General features: G+C 45.6%; 1 protein-coding gene across 4 annotated transcripts in view; it reads left to right on the forward strand.

Moving 5' to 3' along the window:
* RALGAPA2 (Ral GTPase activating protein catalytic subunit alpha 2) overlaps positions 1-23131 on the forward strand; it is a 3672963-nt gene that overhangs the window by 436124 nt on the left and 3213708 nt on the right. For all 4 annotated transcript variants that reach the window (XM_069608069.1, XM_069608071.1, XM_069608070.1 and 1 more), the window contains exon 5: positions 6784-6827. In XM_069608069.1, the coding sequence (XP_069464170.1) occupies positions 6784-6827 (44 nt within the window). The remainder of the gene's footprint in view (positions 1-6783; positions 6828-23131) is intronic.

A 23131-nucleotide genomic window follows, 5' to 3' on the forward strand; every position in this document is an offset into this window, starting at 1 on the left:
AACATGTAAATTAAATCAAAAATACTTAGGGGGTGGGGGGGATGTGTGGGGACGGTAAATGATAGTGCTTGAATGGTAAAGGAAGGGTTATGGGCAAAAAGAGAAAGATCATGAACAAAATGGAGAGACTGTGATAGCAATAGAGAGGGAACTACAAAGATATTGTAAATGAAAACTGGTTCACAAGATATCAAAAGTTGTAGCTGGATAATATAGAAACCCAGAAACAATTGGTGAAGGGGGGTGACAGAGTGACGGCAGTAACAGGGTATTCCATAGAGCGGATGTGCTAGATAATTAAAAAAATGAGCTTTGAAAAGAGAACACTTGGAGAAAACATGTAAAAGAGAATGTGAGTGAAATACTTGGTGAAAGGGAAGATCAGATTCACATAACAGGAAATTGTGAAAGAGAAGCCCAGAAAAGCGCAAAGCACTCAAATTTACATTTCTGTTTCTTTTTGGTTTTGGCGCATTTTGGGAGCACAGCCACCAAAATATCGCCAACACCATTGCTCAAGAGAAGTACCACCGACAACATACAGAAATCACATTGAGATTAAAACTACAATATAAGACAACTACGACAAATGAATGCAATTGTCACCCCACATGTGCTGTTGCTCCTTTCCCCGTGTGCTGTTGCTCCTTTCCCCGTGTGCTGTTGCTCCTTTCCCCGTGTGCTGTTGCTCCTTTCCCCGTGTGCTGTTGCTCCTTTCCCCGTGTGCCGTCCCCCCCCGGTGTGCTGTCTCTCCACATCCCCTCCGCGCTCACCCTGGTGTGCAGTCTCTCCCCATCCCCCCCCCCCGGGCGTGCCGTCTCTCCACACCCCCCCCCCCCCAACCTGCCGTGCCGTTTCCCGCCCTCCAAATTCTCATGCGTACTGTTGCCGGCCTACCTTTCATGTATTCCATTTTTTATTTTTTCTCTTGGTGCCATTTATTACTTATTAGCTGGGGTACCTGGCTTGCCTGTGTTGTGATCGAGTGGCGTCTCATTTGCCCTGGAGAAAGTTGCTCTGGTGGGCAAGTCGTGCTGCTGTTTGTTGTGTTTCAGAAGCTCTTCATATTGATTTTCTCTTTGCATCAGATGGATATTTGTTGTTTGTGTGGCATGTTTGTCACTTAATTGTTGCAGCACATTTGAGAAAATGTCCAAGGAAAGATTAATTGTGCTCTCTTCTTGTGAACAAACTTAATTTAACTGTAACCTTGCCATTTCCCATATTTAGGGTGGCGTGAAATCTTTTTTACATTTTTTTAATTCTCTTTAAAAATGCTTTATTAAACACTTTCTAACTGTATACAGTAGTAATACATTTCAGAGGAATAACCAACACATGGAACATTTTGCTTCAGACACTTTTCCAGATTTTGCCTCCTTCTAGAACCTACTGTAATGAATCGGGCAAAGGACCTGTAAATGAGGATGTCTATGGAGTGAATTCGGTTTTCAGTTTTTTCGGAACAAGTTGTCGGAAGGCTCGGCTCTCAAGGTGGGGGAATTGAATTCCAGAGCGTGCCCGCTTGGACAGGGGAACTGGCGCTGCTAGCTTTGGCATGCTTCTTGGCATAACCAGTATGTGTGGATACGGCTGGTTTGCAGAGTCTCTGGGCCAGGTAGCCAGGGGTAGTGTTGTCGAGACAGCAGTGGGTGATGGTGAGGATTTTAAACTTGATCCGTTATCTGACTGGGAGCCAGTGTGATACTTTCCTTGCTGCAGTGATGTGGTCATGTTTGCTTGGGCCCAAGGCAGATCTCAGGGCATTGCAGTAGTCAAGCTTTGAGCCAACAATGTCCCTGGCAATGTTGAGGCAATTGTCAGTATATAAAAAGGGTCGACTCGCGTTGATGAGCTTGGTCGTGCATGCAGCAAATGAGGCAATGGCATTGACATGGCGAGAATGGCATCTTGATGGAAGCTGAGCTTGTTGACAGCCGAGGAGATGTTGATGGGGTGGTTATCATTGGTGAACAGCTGGTAGTCTGGGCTGAGTTTGGTGAGGTGTGAAGGGTTTCCTACAAGAAGGCGTTTAGTTTTCTCATCGTAGAGGCACAGGCGGTGGGAATCCATCAAGGCTTGGATGGTTTCATAGATGGTCTTGATTCTTTGGGATTCCAGGTGGTGTGATCCCCAGTGAGGGGGGGGGGCGAGTATGTGGTTATTGTCAGCGTAATTTGTGTGCTTGATTTTGAGGGCGTCAAGTAGAGGTTTAGTATAAACATTTTAGATGGTAGGGGAGAGGCAGAATCCTTGAGGGAATTCTGCAGGTGATTGCTCTAGCGGTGGAGAAGTGGTTGTCGGCAAGACTCTTGAGGTGCCATCAGCCAGGAAGGATGCAACCCACTTGGTAGTATCTGGAGAGAAGGAGGCAGTGGTCGAAGGATGGTGGCAGAGGATGGAGTGATCAACCAAGTCAAAGGCTGCTAACAGGTCCAATAGCATGAGGGGGAGGTGTACTGAGTCTCTGGCATTATACAGCTGGTTCTTGGGGTAAAGAAGATTCCGGCAGAATCCAGATTGACGTTGGCTGAGGATATGATGCTGTTCAAGGTGTTGCTGAATCTGGGTATAGGCGGCCAGGTCTATGATTTCTGGGAGGAAGGGAACTGTGGCGATAGGCCGGAAGCTAGTGGGGATGGAGGGGTCGAGTAAGGACTTCTTGAGGAGGGTTGATATCCACGATTCGTTTAGTGAAACAGAGCAGTAAACAAGAGGCATTAATGATGTCCTTTGATTTGCGGCAGTATGAGGTCTGTGCACTCTTTGATGAGGGGTGTAGGCCAAATGTCTGCTTTACATCTGGATGGTTTAAGGCCCTTGAGGATGTCTGCGACCTCTGGCACAGAGGCATGGTGGAAGTTGAATGGACTGCGTTTGCAGTGTTGGGATGGGTGGGGGCTGTGGGAGGTAGTGTTAATTAGTGTGAGTTGGATTTTGCTCTGTATTAAGGCAGTTTTGTCCAGGAGAGCATTCTGGATGCCATAGCACCAGGTAATGATTTTGGTGACCGTGGACAGATGGAGACTGGTGATTATAGTGTCCAGTAGGATGGAAAAAAACTTGCGGGAGTTGGACTTGGCAATCCAAGGATTGTATGCAGACGCTTTGGCCATTGGCTTTTTTGTAGGTTCTGAAAAGAGTTCTGAAGCAGGGTTTGTTTGCTGCTGATGGCTACATCGCTTTTTAGGCACAAAGGGTGTGGCGCGCACGGGTGAACCAGGAGTTGGTGCGTGTGGGTCGTTTAGGGGTGTTTTTTGAGGGGGGGGCTAGTATGTCAAAGGCTGAGTTAAGGGTTGAGTTGTAGTGATTGACTAAACTGTCAACGCCCAGTACATTGGACCAAAGGGGTGAGTTTCCAAGCAGTGGCCAGAGTAGGTCGCTGGAGATGTTACGGGTGCAGCAACCGAAGACAGGGGCATGGGGGTGGATGGAATGGGGCATTTTTGCCATCAGAGGTCACTTTCATTTTATGTTTTACAAAGGATTCTCCTGGGAGATGCAAAGTTGTGGAATTGTTTAAAAGCACCCACAGCAGCCATACCTGGCCTTTCTAGACCTTAACTGTGTTTTTAGATCACTTGAAATATTGATTGTTGCATTTTGGTGTTTTTTTTCCTTGGTGGGTGGGGGTTGTGGGGGAAACGTTGATTTTGGAGGTTTAGAGCAAACAGCACTATTCTCACTTATTTCATTAAAAGACGCCAGCGGTGGTACTCTGTATATTGGGAATTAACTACATTGCTCACTTCTGACTAGCCTGGCTACTACCCTGCTTCCTAGTTGTCCTAAAAGGGGGAGAGGGGGCGGGGGAGTTTGGTGGGTAACAAGGTTGTAATGTTTACTGTTTAATAAATGAAAATACAAATAAAAAATGATAAAAAGCTGTTCAAAAGTGGAAAATTGAAAAATGTATAGATTTCCTTTTCTCCGAGGTGACTCTTTTCTGTAGACTATTGTGTGCTATATGAACTCAGTTTTTCCTGGGTGAGTGTGCTGTTTTCTTGCACTAGGAAATGCATATTTTGCTTGAACTATAACAATATTAATATGCTTGATCTATGGTGGCATCATCCAAAATTAAGAGAATGCTTACGAGGTATTATTAAAGCTTATAAAAATGTAGGAGGAAACCGGTCACACTAGTGGTGCAATTTGAGAAGTATCTTTGGGTTGAATCAATTGACATTGTTTTGCCTATGTTCTAGAGCACACTTGGGAGCCTACAAAGTTTCAAAAGCAATTTTAATCTTCCTATCTGCTTATAGTGAGGCAAGAGTGACTTCCAATAGACATGCAGTCCCCTATATAAGCTTCCTTGAAATCAGTGGTCGAAGTGAGCGGGAACGGTCAAAAGCGGAGTTCCACTACTTTTTATTTTTTACTGTTAATAGTTCCACTACTTCTTGCAACCTGCCCCAACGCTCTCTGCCCCAACTTTCAGTGCTATGCGGACGATACCCAGCTCATTTTCAGGCTACCCTTGGCCGCCTCCTCTCCTTCCCTCATCTCTGACGGTCTGTCTGCTATCCAGGAATGGTGTGCTGCCAATGACCTCTGCCTTAATGCCAGTAAGACTGAGATTCTACTCATTGGCTCACCCACTCCCTCCTTCCCTGCAGCTCTCTGGCCAGCCTCTCTTGGCCCTCTTCCTGCTCCTACCTGCAAGGCAAAAAACCTCGGTCATCTTCGACTCCACACTCTCCTTCTCTCCTCATATATCGGACGTCTCTAAGAAGTCACACTACCAGCTGCACCTCCTCCAGAGGTATTCTTCCCTTCCTCTCCTTCCCCCAGAAGCTCACTGTCTCCCGAGCCCTGGTTCTCACGAAGCTGGACTACTGTAACAGCCTCTATCTTAATCTGCCTGCCTCCACTCTCCGCCCTCTGCAACTCATCCAGAACAGAACTGCGAGACTTGTCCTTGGCCTCAAGCCCAGGGACCGTATCTCTCCAGGACTGAAATCTCTACACTGGCTCCCAGTGGCTGTGAGGGTTAAGTTCAAAACCCTCTGCATTGTCCACAAGGCCTTCTGGGGCCTGGGGCCTAAATACCTTCAACTCTCTCTTCCTAAATATCTTCCTTCCCGAGCCCTTTGCTCATCCGTCTCCAACTCCCTCGGGGTCAGCCGCTTCTCGAAGCAACGAGCTGGGGGTAGATCTCTCTCCGCGACAGGGGCCTCCCTCTGGAACAGCCTTCCTGCCTCCCTGAAATTTGAGGAGAACCATCTCCGGTTCCGGAAGCACCTCAAAACTTTCCTCTTTGCTTCTGCTTTCTCTCTCCCTCTCCCCTGCTAAATTCTTCACTGAAACTGCACTGAATCTGCAACTGGGCCACTCTCACCGACCTCGGTCCTGGGCTCAGCCACTCTCCACTTGCACTGCCTCCCTGGCAACCACTGCACTGCGGGACTGTCTCTGTATCCCTACAGCCCCCCCTTCCCAGCACTTGCCTGCACTTACCTTGCACTTGCCACCAGCTGGCCCTATTTATTTATTTTATTCTACTTACCTTGTACTGCACTCCCCCCCCCCTCCCCTTCCCCTTTTTCCCTTCCCCCCCCTTCCCCTTCCCCTTTTTCCCTTCCCCCCCCTTCCCCTTCCCCTTTTTCCCTTCCCCCTACCCCCCTTCCCCTTCCCCCCTTCCCCCTACCCCTGCACTTGCGCGATCTAAATGACACCTGGCCTAGTAGGATCATTGTCTGTCTTCCCCTTGTTCCCCCCTCCCTGCCTAGTCGCGCCTTGAAACGCTTGTGTATAGGCGCGTTACAAATGCCATATCATTACAAATGCCATATCATAACTATTTACCCCATTCCAGAACTGTTCTTTGTGACGTTAAAGCACATTTCTTCACTTACCACCCAATAGCAGTTAGAGCAAACTGGAATCTGTTTCTACTCTGCATCCTTGAAAAATGTGTTGAATGTTTCTCCGGACCCGCGTCACAGTTAAACTACTTTCTTTGGTACACTTCTACCACTGCTTGTGACCCACACTGCCCGCCTCAGCCTGACAAGGAGCACAGGCAGCAGTGTTAACCGCAAGTCCTACGAATAACAAACTCCTCCAAGACTTGGGACCTAGCCTGTTCATATTGACCAGCTTACCCCATTTCATTATGCTGATTCAGTTCTGTTCTTTTCTTTGCATTTGAATATAGTATGGCTTTTTCTGTTGAAGGCTGCTTGTCCCTGAATAACAAAGAAATGACCATGGATGAGCATTTCACAAATGACATGAGGACATGTTGGTGCTGTCTCCTACCACCTGCTGCCACTGGCAACCTGTAGCCTGAGAGCGCTGCTCTCAGAGTGTAAGATTTGTACTAAAGGCTAGAATATGGGATAACATTGGATTCTCATAACCTAAACCATTGGAGGCTAAATTTGTGGTACAGTTGCTATTGAAAATTAGCCATGTCAATCAGAGCGCTTTACCACAGATGCATATGCACGTGTAATATTTGCTTTAAATATGCAGGAAAAAATAAACGATAACACGTCAAAACCAAATGCTCAATCATTTCTCGCTGTACTGAAATGGACTGCTGTAACAACAAATGTGGTACAATTAATGCATCCTAATTTTAAGAGTTGGGTAGAGCAGTATTCACTCAAAATGATTGATGCTCTAGATAAGGAAGACAAATGAAGGATGATACACAATGGATTGTTCTGGCAACCTTTTGATGTACAGTTGTCTTGACCTCCCAATGAAATGTTTAATTTAAAGTAAATATATAGAATTTGTATCCTCTAACATTGTTTGCTTTTATTGCAGGATCAATTTTAAAGAAGCTTTTGCACACTGGAAACTCTATTAAGGTATTTTCTATTTGTACTATGAGGTGTAACCATTGTGACAATTGAGCTTTTTGCTCAAAACAAAATAACTGTTTGTAAACTGTTTCTAAAAAAAAGTTACAAAATGAATGGGCTTCCTCACACCCAAAAAATGTAAACAATTAGTCATCTTAATCACAGAAACACACCCTACGTCTTTGTTATATATAATACATCCGGGAGAGGAGAGGGAAGGAGTGGCATGAAGACGAGAGATGGAAGAAAGGAGGAAGGGGGAGAGAAAGGGCAGGGGATGGAAGCTTCCTCGAGACACAGTCCCTCACTGATATGAGGAATTAAGTGAAGAAAGCCAGAACATTACTGCAACCCAGACAATGGGTATGTTAATTTGTTTTCCCCAGCGCCCCTGTCGAGGGAAATGCATTTAAAATCCTCTGCCAATACAATGTATACATTTCTTCTGCCAAGAGAAAAAAACAAAAACCTGCACAATGTTAAAAAGTAGCAAACATTGTTCTCTTGCTCCATCAAACAGCACAGGAGAGAACATTTCGTCATTTCTGCAACCTGAACTCTCAGCAGAAGAAACAAATGTAGCAAACACTGCCATACAAGAAAAGCACATGCTGGGCCTCAGGAGCTGGGTCGAAAACATGCCTGACACAATCCAATATGGTGTATAGGCCTTATGACATTGAGTCAACCCCTGAAAGATCACTTTACCAGAAGTGCATTGGCCCAAAAGGGAACAACACAAACCTCATACAGGTGCACCCTATCCACCTGAAGCACATTCAAGAGGAAGGAGCAACAGCCCTTTAAAACTCATTCAACCCAGACAGTTTGTTGGCTAGTGGGGAGCAGCATATGCTTGGTGACTAGGCCTGTAGATAGACCAAAGAACATGGCGGCATGCTAGAAAGAGCAGGCCTTGGTGTGTGGTGAGTCAAAAAAAGCATCACCAGGGATATATCCTCACAAGAGAGTTAGTGATTAGTGAGTGAAGGGAGTAGTGTTGGAGGGAAGCAGCTGTTTACCATCTTTGAGGGATTGGTAATATCACAGAAGTGGAAATCAAAAGTGAAATGGAAGGAAGTTTTGAAGTCTGCAGGGATAGCTTATGAAGCAGAGCAAGCATCACTTTAGAGAAGGAAACAAAGGGTACCACCTGGGAAAGAATAGACAGTGAATTGAGGGAGAGCCTTGGAGTTTTTAAAGAGAGGGGAAACGTTTGTTAGGGAAGAGAACAGGAAGGGTACCACCTTGGAGTGTGAAATGAGGGGTACCACCAGTAAAGCCAGTGGAAACAATAAGAGAATGAGATTACACCAGATGAGCCAGGAAGGAATGAGACGGGGGGACACAGAGGAGTCATGTTGGTTGTTATAGACTTATATTAAAATAATAAGAGGGTTGGAAAATGCCTCCATGTCCCTGCGCTAGGAGTTATTTCCCTACCTGAGCTAAAACTAAGAGTATGTCCGATGTCAAGATGCCCAAAGCAAAATGTCCTGTCTGATATTCTATTCTGGCCATAACATTCTAAAAGTAACTCTAAGGTACTATGGGTAATGTCTTTGGTTTGAAAGGTGCACCGAATTTTCGGGAGTTTGGGGATGTTAGTGACCTCACGATAAACTGGGATAAATCGGAGCTTATGCAGATGAGGAGGTGGTGATCCCTGTGGGTTGTATACTTATGATAGCAAGAGAATCCATTGAATATTTGGGCATTAGTATTGGCATGGTGGAATCAGTTTCTCCGCAATAACCTAGATTCTGTCCCAGGCTTAAGGACAGGCTAAAGGGTGATGCCAAACACTGGGCATCTTTTCCTATATCCTTGGTGGGGAGAGGGAACCTATTAAAAATGATGCATCTGCTGTGTCTCCTCTACCTACCCCAGAACAATCCAGGGAGGGTCCCACATTGTGTGTTTCGGACCATAGAGAAACTGCAGAGGGAAATTATATGGGGAAACAAATTCCTGCGAATAGCCTTAAAGACGTTGACCAGTGTGGGATGGAGGGTCCCGAACGTGCAGCATTACTATTGGGTCTCCCAGCTGATTTCAGTAAAGTAATGGCTGTGTGGCAGGAGGGGACTGCCACACATCGAGTTTGAAAGGTGTTGCATGGGATCTACGTCACCCCTGCAGGTACTATATGGAAGAAAGCTGGTCACATGATCTGACAAAGTAGGTGCATAAATTGGGTATGCAGTAAAAATGTCCAGATAGGAGCATCAGAAACATGAAAGACCATTCTGGTACAAAATCAACTACTGCAAGGGATGTATGGCTTACAGGATCGGGATCGCTATACCTAAATTAGGTTGCAAAATGCCATGGCCCAAGAATAACAGGACACCTGGGATATACTGGATAGGTCCCTGATGGAGGCCAACCTCACGGAGGGGGAAATAGGGGGTAAGGCAATAACACGGGTATATCGGATGCTAAATAGTTTCACATAGAAACCCTTGCAGAAGCTTTGAGAGAAGGGGGAGGAGAGCCTGGGAACTTTGGATGAGGAAGACTTGGTTGAAGCGTAGAGCTCAGCAAGGGAAGCAAGCATAACCATGTGATTGCACTTAATATAGTATACAATATTACACAAAGTATATTACAGCAGGGATCGTCTTCATCAGATGGGGACAGCAGCTGAACCCCAGTGTCTGAAATGCAGGGTGGGAGTGGGCTCATTCTACCATATGTGATAGGAGTGCCACAAAGTGAAGTTCTTTTGGGATCTAGTTGGAGACAAGCTGTCCAGGACTGTCAAACCAATACCGGACTGCCCCCAAATTGATGCTCTTACCTGTATGGGGCTCAGGATTCAGTATTAAGGATAAAAACTAATCTGCACCGCTATGATGCTGGGCATGAAAGTGTTGGCAATGGAGTGGGGGTACTTCTGCACCACCAAATATCCACAGATGGTTGGAGGGATGGACTATTGCACCGAGTTAGAATAAAGGGCGTATAGGGATAGGGGAATGTCCCCAAAAGTTCAATTAGATGGAGGTGGGGTAAGCTGCGGTTCATGGGAAACCACAGAAAAGAGTGGGAGGATAATGGGTCTGTTGTGGAGGGGTGGCCGGACAATAGTGGGGCGTGGTATGGGGAGATGGGCGGGCTGGGTTGAATATAGAGGTTGCACAGGGATTAGCTAAGGGAATTCTTCGTGGAATTGTACTGATTGACAATTAAGTGGTTCGATTTGATGGTTGATTTTGAAAACGATGAAAAACAATAACATTTCTTTTATTTAAAACAAAAAAATGTTAAAGTTCAACAAAACGAACCTCCAACAAGGCTTCTACCTGGATGGGGTTAACAGTTCCTGGGAATATCTCCCTTCCCCCGGTTTTTTTTCCAGCAAAATGTAAAGTTCCAAAAATATAACCGTGTTCTTTGTAGCTCAAGAAGATGGCTTTCTGATATTTGCAATTTTACTTCAGATTTTAGTCTGTCTGGTATACTCTCCTGCCAGGACTTTATTACACAGTTCAAGTCACAATCCCAAGGGCATGGGTCTACCTTAGGCTTCTTTGTCTCACAAAACACCTGGTGTACTCCCCTGCCAGGTTCTTTAGTCACACACTTTAGGTGCGAGTCCCAGTCTTGCAAATGCCTGGTTTTCCCTCCTGCCAGGACTTGGTTGCAAAGGATTCACAAGTCTATTAATTTTAGGTGTGGATTTTAAGCTCATATTAAACTGTAGGCCTCAGCCTTTGCCATGCTGTTAATATCCAGTCCATCCCTTTCTTAATCACTTCTATAGAGCATGCTGCAATCTCCCACAGTGTGCAGCACCCATGTGTCCCACCTTCCCCAGCTGGGCTCACCGGTTATGTCTGGCAGCTTTGGCGTCCTTTGTGAGCTTCCATGGTTGCTGCAACACTCCGGTCAGCCGGGAGAGCGTCCCGTTGTTTTTCTGCACTTCGCCTGCCTTCCGCGGCCAGGAGGCAGCATTCTGCTATCACTGCCTGTGCAGCCCGGGGGCTCTGGTTCTCTCGCTTCTTCTCGGCGGGACCGCCAGACATTCTGCATCACGCAGCACTCTGTCTGCTCCTTTCTTCTGCGTCCTTGCATGAAGCTGAGCTCTCACAGAGCAGTTTCTCCTTCCAACGGGCAAGGCCTGCTCCTTTCAGCTTCTGCGGCTACATCAGCTGTAAGGGATTTAAAGATCCCGCCACGCTGCAACTCCTTCTAACAACAGTGTGGACTTCCGTACTCTGTGATCCTCCCTCGCATAGCCACGCCCAGGATCAGGCTGCAGCTGCCATCCCGTGGCCACATGAGAGGTTACCTCTGGTTAAGGAGAGAGGACATCACCAGATTCATCACAGAAGGTTAGGGAAGAGGGCATTGTGAACTCAAAAGAATAAACTGAGGAGACTGAGATCACATAAGAGATTGTTAAAGAGGTCACCATTGAGGGGTAGAGAACTGGGAACAGAGTGGGAAGTGGAACTATCCTGGAGAGTGAGGCAAGGGGTTACTGTTGGAAAGAGCAAGAAATAATGCATTGGAGTATAGGAGTCAGATATACCAAGAGGATATTGAGAAAACACTGAATGAATATTTGAAGCGCAAGAAAGGTTGTGGTAACGGAGGGAGAAGGGTACCACCTGGAGATATAGAATGCTCTACACCAGTGAGACAGAACCTACAAGTGGGAGAGAATATTGAGAAGGTGGTGGAGGAGGATAAGGTAGTATTGAAGGACACAGAGGTGGAAGGGTAATTAATTGAAGAGACTTTTATTAAAAAGGATTGATACCAGCTAGAGAGAGGGTATGTTGTGGGGAGGAGCCAACAAAAGCATACTTTCAGGTGGAAGGGGAAGACTGAGAACTGCTAGAGCCATGCAAAGAATCCAAACATCTTAGCGGTCCCTCATCCAGCCCTGCGTGAGGCTCAATATTGGATGCTGGAGATTGCATCCATGCGTGCAGCAAAGTGTGATTGTTACTGTCAAACGTTGAACCACCCTGACGGTTTTGGTACTGAGACAAAGAAATGCTCGAACGCTACAATCGACCTAGAAAAATACCAGCACAGCTGAAGTAGGACAGAAATTGCGTTCTGGTAGCATGGCCTGGAGTGATTGGACGGGTGGTCCAACTGCACCGAGACTGCTAGCCCTACCCCTTCGCACAGCTACCTACACAGACCTGAATAGTATCCACAGAGGTGGTGGCTGGGCCTTTTTGTACAGGGAAATAAGGTGGAGTCCTTGGTCCGTTCCTCAACAGTCATCTGCACAGGGCCCAAGAAGCAAACCCTGACGAGAGTGGAATAAAAAACGATTGTCCGTCTCAAAAACCCAGCCCAAACGGTGAAGACTCCAGACACAGTACCAGGTAACTGGAATTATTAAAGTCTGAGAGAGGGCCAAGGGAAGCCTAAAGAGCATCAGAGGACATTGATAACATTGGAGGGTGTAAAGGACTGTTATTTGAACATGTACAATGATTAAAAACAGTAAAGAGCTAACGCTCACCTTGGCAGTTGTGATTAAAGTCTGTTAGTACTTCCCTGGAAACCAGATGCCCCTTGAACCATATTTAAGGGGTTACCTTCATGAGTACCTGAAGAACTTGAAACCAGTCAGTGGGTCTTTGGGAGCATCATTGGCGGGAACAGAGTTTGCAGGCCGGTAATCGATTGAGTCAGCGAGGTCCACCTCGGCACACCCCAGAATCATCTAGGTCTGGTCCATCGAGCCAAACCTCAATCTTCTGTATTCCGTCTGTTACATATTGCTGATTGGTCAACACCAGATCCAGCCAAGAGTCCTGTCTTTTCAGCTGCAGTACCTTAAACATGCCTTCCTCAAAATGAGAAGAAAAACATTACCGTTATCATTTTCTTCCCGCTTGAAAAGCCAAGAAAATAGAAACCCCTCTGAGACTGTAAACCAAAAAGAAATCAAGAAAAACATAAACCATTTTTGTGATACAGTTCCCAGCCCAGTTCCACAGGAGTGTGGTGCTGGAGAGTCTGGAGGGACTCTGGGGAACAGCTTCAGCATCCTAGTGGGAGTGGATCAAGAATTGTGCAAAAATCGAGAGATTGCGAAAACCTCCATAAGGGAGCTACAAACTCTTAAGATCTGCAAAAGACTTTGGAGAGCCATCTAGGAGAAGGGAATCATTCTCCTAGACCCACAAGAATTTTGTGATTATTTTAATTGCCTCTTGGTTTACGGAAAACCCAAAACCTTTGCTTTTAACAACCTGAGAGGCGTTTGGACAGTTTGCATCCATGAGAATGGAGTCATTATCATGGATTACGAACAGTAGCTGGACTTTATGGTGTTTTGTTGTAGTGACGGGGATAGAGTAGGAGCCTTTGTGACAGGGACAGTGCCTTTTTGTTTTGACTCGCATGGACTTTCTGATGAGCACCCTAGTTTCTTTAGTTTAGGTAGGGAACTCCCATTAAAGTTAGGGATGGACGAGTTTAGTGAGCACTATGGCACCACTTGGTCAGTCTCTCCATTCCATGTCACCACAATACCTGTTCTCTAGAGGGCACATAACCCCCACAAATTGATGGAACACTAAAGTGAGTGCAGTTTTCTTGTTTATATGCATTGTGAAGGTTAAGTGTCTGGCCCCGTCAAGGGGCGCGGGGGGAGGGGGTGGGGGTTCTTTCTCAACCACCTGGAGCAGGCCTACCGGGGTGTTTGTCAGAGCCAGTTCTGCCTCGTGGTGGGGTGAGGGTGTTGGGAAGACCCTAGTCTATGTACCCCACCCACCCCCTTTGTGTCTGGCTGCTAGTGATTAATCTCATACGTGCCATGAAACATGCTGGCCAGTGCTTTCTCTCTTCTATTACAGAACTTCTAAGCCCATAAATCTTTGCCGCATGGGCTGGAACATGCCACCCCAAGGCAAGCAATGAGGTGGTGAACATGGAGCCAGCAGAACATTGCTTGCTGCGTACCGACATTCAAGGTGCTTATGAAGGGCAAATTATGAACTCTGACATTCGCTGTACCGGACCGCCATTGCCAAACACTAGCGGGCTGTGTTGGGAAAGGGACTCGGGCCTAAAGAGCGTGTTATGGCTTCTTACCTGTGTATCCTAGCCTCGGGGGAGCAAGGACGAGATTGGCCCAGTGAACAAGTTGAGCCTGATAGCCAAAGGAAGGGGAATAGGAGGATAAAAGGGGATGAGCAAGAGTAGAAGAGGGTGGGTTTTTCAGGTGAGACCATGGAAGGAGGAGGTGGGTCCAGGAGACCAGGCGGTGGAAGGGCAGTAGAGCAGAGCGTAGAGGCTAATAGCTGAACATGTTGAAGGTGAGCATTGGTTGGTGAGAGAAAATGATGCTTAGGTGTGAGAATACATGTGGGGGATTGAGTGAGTCAGACTTGGTGGGATGGTAAGGAAGTAAGTGAGATTGAGTGAGCGAGGTGATTGGCAAAGTGAAAGGTGGGTGATTGAGGGGGTGAGGGGTGGAATCTAAAGGGTAGAGTAGTAGTGCAGTAGGAGTGGAGAGTGGTGGCAGTGGGGAGAGTGTGGGAGTGGTGGGAGGGGAGAGAGTGGCTGGAGGGATGAGCAGTAGAGAGTGGTGGGAGGGCAGAGTAGTGGTGAGACGGGAGAGGGAGTAGAGAAGGAGAGAATGGAAAGGAAGGAAGAACATCTGGGTAAGGAATAAAAGGGTGTTGAGAAGATCAAGTGAGACTTGGGAGCTTGGAAGGGGAGGGGGGGCACCAATTCTTAGTTCAAAGACCGTTTAGTTTTTGTGGGAGCCCAGACTAGCATTCACCTAGGAGACCCCAGGGAGATGAGGCTGTTGCGTTTAGACACTAAACTGTAGCCAGTCAGACTTTAGGTAGTAGGGGTTACCGAACCATAGTAACCATCTTTGAGATTAGGGATGTCTGGGCTAGTATGGAGGAAGTCCTTGGGAAGACGAGGGAGCAAGGGACAACCTTTTGGGGAACCCACTTTAATTTGACAATAAAGAACCTTGAACCTTTTCTAATAGTTGGGGTGTTCTTGAGGTCATCTGTGACAATGTCTAAACTACTTTATGTACCTTTTTTATGTACTGTGATTCCCAGCTTGATGACGGGGAATATATTCAACAGCCTGTGAATCTATGAAATATATCTATGTAGGGAAACTGTAGTTACAGATGCATAACTTTCTTATTAGTTAATGTATTAACATTTGGAGGGGGTGGGGCATGAAAACTTGTAAAGCAGCAACTTGCAGTCGTTAGAAGGTAGTGTGATTCCACTGCAATAGCGCATTGTCGTCAGCATGCCAAAAAACGAACCTTCTGTACTGAAACATCAATGTCTGCACCATATATAGAGCGCCTGTGGGTCTCTCAAAAGCTATACTCTATTACTCATGAGAAGCAACGCCAATACGCCAAAGCACTGGAGGGGCACCCACTGAATGACAAACTAGCACTTATGAATAACCTCAGAGCTGCAGCCCGTATGGAGCACTTTTTTGGAGACTCTTATTGCAGAATTGGGAAAGGAACAGTCCCACCTCCTATTTATTTATTCGCATTTGTATAGCGCACTTGCAGCCCATGGGCATCGAGGCGCTGTTACACGTAGGTGTTGGATTCTTAATTCAGCAGATATGCATGAGACCGGAGGTCTTATGGATACCTAGGCCAGTTGCTAGACTTAAGTTGCAATGTGGCACGTCTTTGACTTAAGTAGATCCTGCTGAGATTCAGCTGCAAATAATCATGCTACATAGAGGTGGTGACTTGACAATGAGGGGATGGGTTTCTCACCTCAAAACCATCCAAAACAGTACAGCCTATACCTACATTTCTAAGCAGTCAACTTTCAGTAAACACACTGACAACCAGAGCTAAAGCTTGCCAGAGTCTACACCCATTTCTATGATGTATTATCACACTAGTTTCTTCTTTCTGATGCTCAGTTTTTTTTAACTGTATGTATGATACCACATAGCAGTGTGCAACACATTACATACATGGGGAGGACATTTCTGTACGAGACTTAACAGTCAAGAAGATTCAGGGATTTAACCCATGAAATCAACCCAAAGACCTAAAGAGAATATATATTTTTCAAACCAGCACCATTAGCCCTGTTTTGAAAAAGATGAGCAAGTCATCGAAACACGTGTAATCACATAGGGCACCAGAACATTATAAAACTGTAAAAATAAAACCACAAGAGTTCTTTGAACACCGAGAAGGGAGTCATTGGTCATTCTTTTTGGTAAAATGTGGGCACATGGGAACATGTCAATGTAACCACACAAACCTTTTACTCAACAAAACGGAGTTGAGGAACCAAGTACTCCGTTGTTACTTTCTAGTGCGACCCTGAAAAGACAATTAGAAGTGCATAACTAAGGGCGCTGAGGTCCATGGACAGGATAGCCCCGCCTCAATAGGCTCCTCAAAATATATACAAGTCTTTTCGTCTCTAGTTAACAACAAAAATAACGATTTCCTGCATGAAAGTTGACCATGTTGGAGTGCTCCCTTGAATGCTCCCATTTTGTACTTTATTTTGACATTTGGCTGTTTTACCTTGATCCCCTATGTCCATCTGCCCTTTTACTGCCATGCCTTTATTAAAAACGAATGCAAGGCAAGGCCATGTGGTAGAAAAAGAAGCAAAATGAAAAAAGACTAATAAATATATAAGCCTTAATAAAAAATAGTTTAGGTCACCCCCCACTAGTCACATCACCTTAGCAAAGCCCTTAGTTTTCCTTCTCCTGGACCTTGTGAGGTTCCGATAAACTATTCAAATTTGTTTTTTAATTTCTAGTTTCACAGTGGACTTACGAGCATGCACAACGAGAGAGGGTGGGAAAAGTGCTGTTCAGCAAGAATTTGATCCCAGGTCTTTTCCGGCCTATGTCTGTAAGAACTGCACAAATCTGGTAAGAACAATGGCCAGCTAACTGTGCAAGGTTGTCATCAGTGAACATGGTTACCTATGCCGCTCGGAGAGAAGGACAAGACCAGAAGTCATCATCAGGTTGATATGGAGAAGGAGCGAAGCACAAATCAAAAGATGAATTATGTTGGCGGGAGGCGGGTTGTTTCTGCCCAAAAACGTAGTGATGTGTTCCCGAATGTTCCTAGGTTTCAATTTGGTCAAGTGGCTGTTGATCTGTAAAGGCGAAGGTCATGGAGAGCAGGGCAGGTCAGGTCAGTTTTCCCCTATAACTGTAGGCTGCTGCTTTTTTTTTTCTCACAAGACAACAATAAAACGGTCATCAAGTGAAATGGATGTGTGTGCCTAGTTTCTCCAACACGGCTCTCTAACTGTACAGTGGCATCCTGTGATGAATTGCTATCTGGCAAGGATGTAGAAGCTCTGTTTTTCATTTTTAGAAATCAAAAAATAAGGCAATTCCATTATTGAAAGGGACATCTGCTGATCATATTCCCCTTTCATAAGCGCCATGACAAATGAATGTGTACCTGTGTCCTGATGCAGCAGTATCCTGACCTGCAGCATCTGCTTAAGCAGTGGCACAGAGCAGATTCCGTTGTGCCAATTTGACATCTGCAATGACAGCCAAGTCTCTGCGGTGCAGATGCTCCATTTAAAATATACACCCCTGTCCAAAAAAGACATGAGGTTATTCTGGTGGCAGACTCATTTTTACATTTAAAGATGCATCTTTAAATAAAAGCCATACCAGAGTTATGATATGGTGAATGGAACGTCTCAATTATTACAGCCACAACAATCTGATATCACACAGCCCTGTGTGCCCAGTTTAGCTGTGAAGGGATTGTGTATTCTTCCCAGACAAGGCTGTCCCTGCTACTGCTGGCAGAACTGTAGCCTGGGGGGGATTGCCACTTTCTTCCCTTTGTGAGGGTAGATTACACCCTCCACACATTTGGCCAATCCACAGGAAGCTGGAATCGGAGCAGGAATGAAATGGTACTATTCACAAAAGGCTTGGCCTCACACCAGGGTGCTGCACATCTAAAGACCTTTGATTCTTTTCAGAAGGGGAGGGGGTAAAGTTATTGCAGGCAGAGGGAGCTCTTTACAGCTGGAAGAAGGTCCCACCATCTTGTTTCTTTCTGCCTCTTTCCTTCATCTCCCCTTCATGTAGCACAAAGCACTTTAGGTGTGATGTCAGAGGGCAAAGTGCACTTGTTCCAAGAACCAGGATTGGACCCCTAAAACAGGCTAGCTTTAGTCCAATCACCATGGGGCTTTTAGCTTTAAACTGGTTTGCTCACCACTTCTTTGATATATCTTTTAGACTTCAATCCTTGAAGATTGTTGGACCCTGTTTGACGAGCAGTCCTTTCCAAAGTCATTCAGCTGGGTTTTTACAGTGTTTTATAGTTATTTATTATTGTGCATGGTGTATTTAATTAAAGTATATATATTCTTAAAGAACCTTGATTGGGCATTCCTTTAGTTTCGACTGTTAGACTTCGCCGTTTGGGTTGCTACTGGACCACATTCACACCCCTCTTGAGAGTATAGCCTTCCCTATGCCCACATTTACACAAAAGGTGAAGGAGGTATACCTCTGAACTGTGCCTGTTTTATCTTTGATTGTGTTGGCTCTTGGTTTGTAGAAGTGAGGGCTGAGTAGGTGCTTTAGACTCTACTCATTGTGGTGAATCTGGCAATGTCATCACATGGGAAAATCGCTTGCCATGTGGCCAGGGAAGGGCAGCTGGTACCCAATTCCCAACCCTGGGGTGGCTGCCTGAGGGAGGACCACATGAGGGACGACAACTCTCATGGAGGCAAGGAAACGCATGCTCAGGAACCGGTTATCCCCCTTTCCACTCAGGCTATGACATTCACTGTGAATCCCCTATACTGTATTGCATTTTGCGACATAGAACCCGTCCACCCTCTTAGTAGTGACTATAAGGCTTTTTTCCATCTCCTTATGGAAAGACGAGGAAGAGCACAGGAGTAATGCAGAATACTGAACTAGAGACGTGCGCTAGTGGTTTGGAGACTCTGATAGGTGCCTGGACATTTAAAAGCCTGGCACTGCAAAGAGGGAGATCAAGAGGAAGCTGATCCACTTTCCCCGAAACGGCCCGGGAAGCGAACCAGGTGACAGCCGGAGAAGGGAGCAGGCCAGTGGCTGTCAGCACTATCACGAGAATCTTGGGAGAAGATGCACCTACCGGGATTCTAACAGCAGGAGAGGCTGCGAGAAGGAGGCCACAGCAAAGCAGGTACTGAAAAGAAGACCCGATGCCAGCAGCGAGATGAAACTCCCGTTGAGGAAAGCGAAGACCGCATAGAAAGCAGAAGCAGCCAAATGAGACTGGTAAGCCCAGGCAAAGGAAGTAGGACACTGTGGCACTTCACAGCGTAGACAAGACAACGCAGCATGCAGGGGCAATATAAAAGCGAACCTGAGCAAGCGAACGGGAACGCTGAAAGTTTCACTAAGGGAAACGAGTAAAGAGGGGTTCAAAACCGTGTGGTTGAATGAAGCCCTGACAGGCGAAGTATACCAGCAACATGTGGCGAGTCTCGAACCTGCACTCAAGAGTGTGTGTTGTGAAAGCCCTAGTAGAAGAGTATACCAGTCATGGGAGAAGTGTAAAAGCAAAAGGGAAGACACATACCCATTTGGTGCAGCTATACAAAGAAGCCCTGGCAGAAGAGTATACCAGGCATGAAACAAAGGTGAAAGTTGTGAAAGCCTGGCAGGAGATTCCACCTGGCAATGTGAATGTACTGTAAGAATTGGAAGAGTGACCTTTTAAGATTGTGGAAACTCTAGGGGGAAAGAAACCATACCTCTTGTACTAGAAAGTTGAATATCCCTGGAGTCTGTGAAATCCTGGGGAAGGGAGCCATACCCCCTGGATTGGAGAACTGTATAATACTAGGGGTAAGAATGGTGTTTGTGAATTTTAGAGTTGAGAAATCCCAGAGCAAGGGAACCATATGTCTGGATTGGAAAGTGGTAGACGGTGGAGAAGACGCTCAGACTAGGGAAGTATTGCCCGAGTGTTGAAAAGAATGTAAAGTCTGTTGGGATTGGAGGAACTAGGGGGAAGGAGAAACTCTCGTCTGAGGATCAGAGAAACTTGGGGGGGGTAGGGGGGGTGGAGCGGAGGAAAGGAGAACCCCTTATAAGAATTGTAAGTATAAAGTGCTTAAACTCGGGAGAAGGGAAACGCCTCTTGAATACTGTAAAGTTGAACAAAAGACGAAACATCAAGAGAACTCATGAGTATGTTAAATAGTAAATCATCCTGAGAAACCTCAGGGGTGGGAGCCCCCTCCTGAGGTTTGTGGAACTTTGATTTTGTTTCTTTGTTCACCTTTTTTGGACTTTGTTTTGGAACTGTGGAAAGAACCACCTTTAACCATTTGAAAGAATAAATTCCTTGTTAACATGATTTAGGTTTAGAATGTAAGGGCCAGGCTAGGATTTCGGACACAGGATGGATAACTCTTGCTTTTGAGCATTCTGACATTGGCATCCTTTGGTTGAGGCAGAGAAACCCCTCATAGTGATAGGGCGAGAGAGGTCTTTCTCCAACTGTCTTTTTACTGTAATAAAGGTTTGACAATCACTATATTACTTTGTGTCAGAGTCTTACTGCTGATTCATTACATCATCCTTGTACTCCTCCAGGACAGAAGCCAAATTGTCACACTATCCACACTCAAGACCCTTGATAGCATCAGGAATAAGAAAGGCTCAGGCCTGCGGAAGTCTCGAATCTCAACAAAGCCAAACGTTTGCCTAACACCACTCCTTACCTCCAGCTTTTCAGGGGATAGGTGGGGAATCGGACACCATATTCATTACTGTTGTAAAATGCAAGATCTGTGGGAGAACCACCTGTTAAGCAAAGACCACATCCTGAAGTTTGTCCACCAATATCCCCTTCACCTTCCCAGCCCCCACTTCCACCATCCAAGTAGAAAAGACTGCATTCTTAGTTGGAAAAGTACGTTCGGTCTGTCATGCGGAAAGGAGCGATCAGACGAGTCGCAAAGCATCAAGGAATGGGGTTTTACATCTGCTACTTTATAGTATGGAAAATGGACCTGGACAGGAGGTTCATTTTTGCCCCCTGTTACCTCAACCAGCACACCAATTCTCAATCGAGAACGGTGTTTACCCTATAAAATGTCCTTTATGCTTCAAGAAAGGACTCTGTTTACCAGACCAATTCAGGATATTAACTTTTATTTAGTGAGTTAATACCAGTCACTGATTGTTCCTGCAACAATAGAAAGCATTAACAATTAAAGGTGCTCCCCTTTACCTTTATTCAACACCCATTGTCTACATAAACTGCCCATCAGCATTCCTAGTAAATCTGCACAGTCAGAAGTTGACATTATATCCCGGTCTGGATGGCTGGTTGGTCAAGGCTCTAAAAAAGAAGCTGACTTAACAGAAACTGCAAGCCACCGTTTTCATTATGTCTCTGGGGCTTACCCCAAGTCTGTCCCTTGGTACACTCTTCAGTATGCAGCACTGTTGGCAAAAGTGGATGAGTCTCCAGAATAACCTGCAAAATAAGTTTGTCAAAATCTCTGGGAGTGCTGGCTTTGTGTGTTTTCCAGATTCTGAACTTCTGTCTGAGGACGAGGCAGCTTCAGTAAGTGTTAGACAAGCAATGAATACGATCCACAGATCTGTGAGAAGACCAGGTCTCCCTAGCACCATATTTCACGTTTTATTTTCACGTTCAAGACCCAGGACAGACTTCTTTCACCAGAACCGACTCATCCTTAATTGTATGGGGCATGAATTTAGGAACTTAAGGACAAGAGGTGATGGATCAGGAGAAGAACTGCTAACATGAATCCGCTAAATGAATTTGCTTGCATTGAGGGTGATTACGGCTGTACTTGTAATCTTTCATGCTTGTGAACAAGGGAAGCTTAGTCAAAAAACGGACAGATTCAATGTTTATATCTTGAAACAAGGTGTCACAAAGTCTCAACTGTCCTCAGAAGCTCGCCCTTTAGGGACTTTGGCCACACAGTAGTGTCTGTATCCTGGTGGAGCATTGTTTGTGATAGAAAAAAGCCTAGCTGATTGGCCGAGACATTCAGACCTTCCACAAAAAAGGAGGTAGAAGATCTGCTCAAACTGCTATTTCACAGGTGGGGAGAAAATTGGAACCAGACCTCTTTACATCTCTGCAGAATGCCAAATGCTGACTTGTACAGTAGGTATCATCTGGAGCCCAAGGGGAAATTCCGTTGACATTTCATCACTACCCTTGATTCCCTGGCATCTTTCCAGGGTCTGGTGCACCCAGTGCTGATGGTTCTGCTGGCCCCAACTTTGTCTAGATACGTTTGATACTCCAAACTCCTATATGGCTTCAAACCTTATCAGCTGTTAGTCTTGTGAACATGAAAGTCTGGGATGAGCCATATAGAAATGAGAGGCCTCCACGCTGCTTTATCATAAGTACCTGCATAATTGGGCAGCAGAACCCTCCTATGTTTACCAACTAGAAAAACATAGGAGAATGCAGCCAGCAGCACCGGAATAAACATCCTATAGTAATAGCAGCATCCAATGTCCTGAAATAAGTGGCAGTACCATTGCCAGCCACAGAAACCGGTCGCCCAACCTTATGAAAGAATAGCCCAATAATGATGGGACACTCGATAAAAACAATATGTGCACCCCTTGAGTTCACATGTATTTCTTTTAAATTTTAGATATTGAGTTCAAGCAAGCAGGAATATTAAAAGTAATTGAGATTCCTTTTTGAACATTTTATATGAATACACTCCCATGTGATTGGGTTTTTATAATAGCTTAGCAATAGGGTCAGCCTTTTCTGTCCCCTCGCCCTAGATAGGCGGCACACCACCAAAATCTAGAGTTGGATAACACCTGGAGGGACAGCTAACCCGGCTGGAGGGTCAAATAGTGCTCATTAACAGAGGATGGTGAAATAACTGTTGATCTACACCTGTACATATTTGTGTGAAAGTACGTTGGGAATCTGTACAGGGGGTGCTTACCCACCCCCAGTCCTCCATGTGTACACAAACATTGTAGCAAGGAAAGAAAAGCAGACGGTGCTTAGTGACCTCAACAATAGTTGGGCAGAATGGAGATGGGCAATGCCCAACTTGAGGCTGTGCTATTTTCCCCACTTTAATGTCAAATTCTTTTATGGGAAGAATCCACAGCCTCAAACAGATTCCTCACAGAGAACTATACTATGGTATCCATATATAATGCAGGGCTGATATATGATCTGGTGATCCGATCCTTGTTCAAGAATTGGCTCTTATGCCTGGATGACATTTCTGTTTTAGATGGCCACTCACAGAAGGCTTCATTTG

The sequence above is a fragment of the Ambystoma mexicanum genome, chromosome 4q, assembly GCF_040938575.1.
Source record: "Ambystoma mexicanum isolate Mex_15411 chromosome 4q, UKY_AmexF1_1, whole genome shotgun sequence".
Lineage (NCBI taxonomy): Eukaryota > Metazoa > Chordata > Amphibia > Caudata > Ambystomatidae > Ambystoma > Ambystoma mexicanum.